This window comes from Hordeum vulgare, chromosome 2H, assembly GCF_904849725.1.
Source record: "Hordeum vulgare subsp. vulgare chromosome 2H, MorexV3_pseudomolecules_assembly, whole genome shotgun sequence".
Classification (NCBI taxonomy): Eukaryota; Viridiplantae; Streptophyta; class Magnoliopsida; order Poales; family Poaceae; genus Hordeum; species Hordeum vulgare.
Genome location: NC_058519.1, coordinates 376267425 through 376273153, shown reverse-complemented (window position 1 = coordinate 376273153; position 5729 = coordinate 376267425). Strand labels below are relative to the sequence as shown.

Genomic DNA, 5729 nt, shown 5'->3' with positions numbered 1-5729 from the left:
AGATTCCATAAGTAAGCCCTGGTGTGCATCTCCACAACAGCTAGACTAGCATTACGTGGGCACTCATAAAAATGTTGTTGTAGCCATGAAAATAACACCCCAGATGGCCTAGGATCTTTCTTGGTTTCATGAATCCACGGTGGTGGTTCAACACCAACCAAACCTGCAACACGTTGTCGCCATCCCTCAGACTTCACCTTCCCGGTAAGATCCCTGCCCTCGATCAGTAGCCCGAAGATCATCGCAATATCCTCCAAAGTGATGGTCATCTCACCAAGAGGAAGGTGAAAAGAGTGCGTCTCCGACCTCCAACGGTCCGTAAGGGCGATAATGGTCGTCGAGTTCAGCCATGGTGGTGTGCTTTTAAAGTTGAGCACAAACTGAAGAAGATCCATTCTTCTATAATAAGGCTCGTAGAGACGGTCATATAAAAGAGATTCATGCGGGTTGTGCCCCCTCAACCAAAGAACTGGTGGAACCAAAAAAAGGCACAATTTTGAAAATTCTCTCAACTTGTCACAATATGAAAATCAAACAACGTAGATACATAATTACCTCCCCTCTTTCCACTAGCACATCATGATGCTTCTGCTCGTAAAAATCATCAAGGCTGGGATATTTATCCGGCTCAAACATCCTACATAATAAATGTACCAACAAATAATATTAGGATTCAACATAATACATTTTTATATCTATATACTATACTACATTACAAACAAATCACAAACAACTAATCTTAACACAAGTAGTATATTCTTCAACATAATACTTGACTCAAACAAATGGATTACCACTAATCTTGACTGAAAAAATGCATCTACAATAATAAATCTTGACTCAAAAAAGTGGAGGAATAGAAGGAGAATACCTCAAGCAACTTGGGGACGGTTCGATCTACTGCTGTTGATGGTAAAAATGAAAGATTAGGGTTGGATTTGATGAAGAAGGAGAGAGGGGCGAGGAGCAGTTCTTGTGTCGCGTGAGGAAGAAGACGGGGCTGCGAGTGGGCTGAGTCCCACCCACGGCCCTGCGCGGTTTATTTAATCCACCTAAGAAACGCCAAAGGCACTGGTGTTGCCAGCAACGCATGCGGCCTCGACGTTTCGGAACGGCCACGTCAGCGAGCATCGCGTGCGGGGACTGGCAGTGGGCCAGGTCAGAAATGCATACGGGTTCAACGTTTCTAAGTTTGCGAGAAATGCATACGGGTTCGGGTTCGGTGTTTCTATGCATATTGGCAATGTCGCGGTTGTTAGGGCATATTTTATGCCTAGGTAATTTTGGTGATTGATGACAGTACCGCAAAGGACTAATCGTGTGTGTTAAGATTTCAGATAACACATGTCAACGACACAAGACGTCTCGCCCCCCCCCCCCTTCCATGGAACAGAAGCACGGTGTACTCTATGATTCTCTTTCTTTGAGTCAGAGGAACGCCGTACTATGAAGAGGGGACCCGTAGTGGAAAGGTTTGGGTGGAATCAATTTTGCACGCACGCACTTTATCTCATTTTCCTTTTCCTGCAACTTTGGAGTGGCTCCCGCCTCTGGTTTATCTCCTCTAAGCAAAAAAGGTCTCTCAGCGGTAGTACCGCTGTCCATAGCGGTAGTACCGCTGGAGCTGGCGGTAGTACCGCCCCTGGTCAGCGGTAGTACCGCCCCTGGTCAGCGGTAGTACCTCCCCTGGTCAGCGGTAGTACAGCCCCTGGTCAGCGGTAGTACCGCTCCAGGAACTTAGTACCGCCTTCCTAGCGGCTGTACTTCATTGGACCTTTTGCGAAGACTTTCTTGGCGGTGGTTGGACCGGTAGTGCATCTGCACTACCATGGGCCCAGCGGTAGTACCGCTGCAGCAAGTGGCAGTACCGCTGGAGTGCCAGCGGTAGTACCGCTAGGCTCGGGCTGTGAGTGGGAAAACGGTTGGATTCCCCCCCCCCACTATATAAGGGGTTCTTCTTGCTCTAGAACCCTACCTTTGACCCTCCCAAGCTCTATTGTTGCTCCCTAAGCTCAAAAGTGCCCGATCTCTCTCCCTAGCCAATCAAACTTGTTGATTCTCTAGGGATTGGTTGAGAAGGCCTAGATCTACACTTCCACCAAGAGAAAAGTTGATTCCCCCACCAATCCCTTGCGGATCTTGTTACTCTTGGGTGTTTGAGCACCCTAGACGGTTGAGGTCACCTCGGAGCCATATTCCATTGTGGTGAAGCTTCGTGGTCTTGTTTGGAGCCTCCAAGCTTTGTGTGGAGTTTGCCCCAACCTTGTTTGTAAAGGTTCGGTCGCCGCCTTCAAGGGCACCTATAGTGGAATCACAGTACCTCGCATCGTGTGAGGGCGTGAGGAGAATACGGTGGCCCTAGTGTATTATTGGGGAGCATTGTGCCTCCACACCGCTCCGACGGAGACGTACTTCCTGTCAAAGGGAAGGAACTTCAGTAACACATCCTCGTCTTCATTGGTTCCACTTGTGGTTATCTCTAACCTTTACATTGTGTATGCTTATGTTGTTATGTATCTCTTACTTGTCTTAGTTATCTTTGTTGTTAGCATCATATAGGTTCACCTCTTGTTGTTATTTTAGTGAACCCTTATGTTGCTTACCCTAACTTGCTAAGACTAATTAAAAAGTGGTCGTTGCCTATTCAACCCCCCCCCCTAGTCAACCATATCGATCCTTTCAGCGGTCTTTGACGTTGTTAAAAAGAAGATCGTGAAAAAAAATCTATCGAGTTCAATTTGTGATGAAGTTCGTCCTCAAAGTCAAAACAGTGATTTCGGCCAGGGAATCGTTTCCACCCGGCGCGGGTCGCGCGCAGGCCTTGCGCCTCGCTGGCAGATGCTCGCAACATTTTTCCGTCAATTTTGCTGCAACCGTGTTTTTCTGATACAAACGGTTTCCATGCATCTTTTTTTCTCGTGTAAATTTGTTGCAACCAGCGTCATATTTGCTCCATATACGTTTGGTTGCAACTCCAGTTCTTCGAATTTTTCGTTACAATCGATGTTTTTTACTTTTGCTACAACCGTGTTAATTTTTGCTACAACCGGCATCATTTTTTGCTGCAACCGTTTATTAAAAAAGTTGCATACACGTCACGTAAATATTTGTTACAATCGGCGTTTGACTTTTGCTACCACGTACCATCAACATCTTTTTTTCTACTATCACGTAGATTTTTTTTTTGCTACAATTTTTTGTTTTTTGTTGCAACCGTTGAAAAAGTTGCTGCGTCGCATTGAAATTTTGCTGCATCAAAGGAAAAATGTTGCATGGAAATTCAACGATGCGAACGCGCGGGGTTAATGGATCACGCGGCCTGCGGGCGGCCGGCTCCCCTTTCGGACAGCCTGATCAGCCAGCTTCGTGTCACGTATTGGGCCGCGAGATGGGCTCTGCTGGACATTGGACTGGCGTGCGTGGGAGAGAAAAAGGCATACCTGAGAAAGACGAATTGTCCATGTCTCCCCGACCTAGGCTCTTCTTCCTCCTCTATATCTTGGGATTTCCAACCAATCAATCCCTAGTGAGAGATTGCTTCCGTCTACCTCCTGAACCCCAGCTTCCCTCTCCAACCCTCCTTCTCTGTGTGATTTATGAGGTACTCCGTTCTAGGTTCGTGACACTTCACCGCAGAAACAAGAACAACAATGGAGATGTGTAGCGTCCCCTTCTTCTACGTCGCCGCCATCACCTTTCTGACCGTCCTTTTGCTCCACTCCTTCCTCACCAAGAAGCGACGGCTGCCACCCGGCCCGGCGCTGGCTCTCCCGTTCCTTGGCCACCTTCCCTTCCTCAAGAAGCCGCTGCACGCCACGCTCGCGCGCCTCGCCGCGCGCCACGGCCCGGTCTTCTCCCTCCGCCTCGGCTCGCGCCCCGCCGTCGTCGTCACCTCGTGGGAGGTCGCCAAGGAGTGCTTCTCCTCGGACCTCGACGCCACGCTCGCCAACCGCCCGCACTTCCCGTCCGTGCGGGAGGTCTCCTTCGACTACAGCGTGCTCACCCTCGCCAACTACGGCGCCCACTGGCGCGCCGCGCGCCGCGTCGCCGTCGTGCACCTCCTCTCCGCGCGCCGCGTAGACCTCATGTCCGACGCCGTCGTCGCCCGCGAGCTGCGCGCCCTGGTGCGCCGCCTCGCGCGCCTTACCGCCGGTGGTGGTGGTAGTGCGGCGAGGGTGGAGCTGAAGCGGCGGCTGTTCGACCTCTCCCACAGCGTCCTCATGGAGGCCCTCGCGCGGAGCAGGAACACCTACTCCGACGACGAAGCGGACATGTCCCAGGAGGCGCGGGAGATGAAGGACGTCGTGGACGCCATCGTGCCCCTCGTCGGTGTCGCCAACCTGTGGGACTACCTTCCGGTGCTGCGCTGGTTCGACTGGCGAGGCGTCAGGCGGCAGCTGGAAGACGTAACGAGCCGGAGGAACGCCTTCATCTACAAGCTCATCGACAGGGAGAGACAGAAGCAGCAGAAGCAGGAGGAGGAGCAGGGCATGATCGGCGTCATGCTCTCGCTGCAGAAGTCAGAGCCCGACCTGTACACGGACACTTTCATCGCCGCCCTCGTCGCCGTGAGTCTCGCAGCTTTCGTTCCAGCTCTCTCACCGTTCCGTTCATGCCCTGGTTATATGACACTAATTTTCTCGTGTTTGGATCCAAGAACCTTCTTGGCGTCGGGACAGAGACGACGTCGACGACGACGGAATGGGCGATGGCGCTCCTGCTGAACCACCCGGCGGTGCTAAAGAAGGCACAGGAGGAGATCGACGCGCACCTCAGCGGCGAGCCGAGCCGCCTCCTCGACAAGACGGACCTGCCCCACCTTCCTTACCTCCACTGCATCATCAGCGAGACGATGCGGCTGTGCCCGGCGGCGCCGCTGCTGCTACCGCACGAGGCCGCCGCCGACTGCCAGCTCCACGGGTACGACGTCGCCGCGGGCACGATCGTGCTCGTCAACGCTTACGCCATACACCGCGACCCGGCTGCGTGGGGACCGGCGCCCGAGGAGTTCAGGCCGGAGAGGTTCGAGGATGGCGTCGCCGAGGGGAAGCTCATGATGCCGTTCGGGATGGGAAGGCGCAAGTGCCCTGGGGAGAGCCTCGCCATGAGGACCATGGGTCTGGTTCTTGGCACGCTGATCCAGTGCTTCGATTGGGCAAGGATCGGGGATGAAGACGTCGACATGGCCTCGAGTTCCGGGACCGTCATGCTCAAGGCTGTTGCTCTGGAAGCTCTCTGCACACCGCGAGCCGGCATGGATGCTCTTCTTCACAAGCTCTAAACTGAAAATTATTGTAAAAGGAAGCAGGAAATAATTGGCACAAAAGAGCACACACTAGAAATATAAATGTAGTGCTACTACTATAGTGTAACTAATAACCCCACAGTACATACACATTGCATGGTTTGTTCAACAATGTTCTTGTGAATACATCTTCGCGATATTAATATGTTTTCTTTCTTTGTCGAAAATCTCCGCAGATGCACATTACTCAAGAAGGAATTTTGGAAACTATTTCACCAATTTTGGAAACTCAAAGAGCAAGAAGTGAGAGATATGAGTTGTACACGAAATTAGTTGCCGTATTACTTGACCAACAAAGGCATCACTTTACCAGAAGTATAATGCTATTCATTAAAAGACTAGAGTAGCATATTACAATGGATGGCAAATTAGCCACTTAATAGTAGTTCAAAATTAAGGAGTGTCGCAATTCGGTGCAATCAAA

General features: G+C 51.2%; 1 protein-coding gene across 1 annotated transcript; it reads left to right on the top strand.

Moving 5' to 3' along the window:
* Positions 1-3182: 3182 nt before the first annotated feature.
* LOC123426336 (cytochrome P450 81Q32-like) lies at positions 3183-5472 on the top strand. The gene is made up of 2 exons (XM_045110146.1): positions 3183-4568; positions 4658-5472. Exons 1-2 carry the CDS (start codon positions 3651-3653, stop codon positions 5279-5281), a joined length of 1542 nt encoding a protein of 513 aa, XP_044966081.1. The 5' UTR covers positions 3183-3650; the 3' UTR covers positions 5282-5472.
* The last annotated feature ends 257 nt before the right edge of the window (positions 5473-5729 follow it).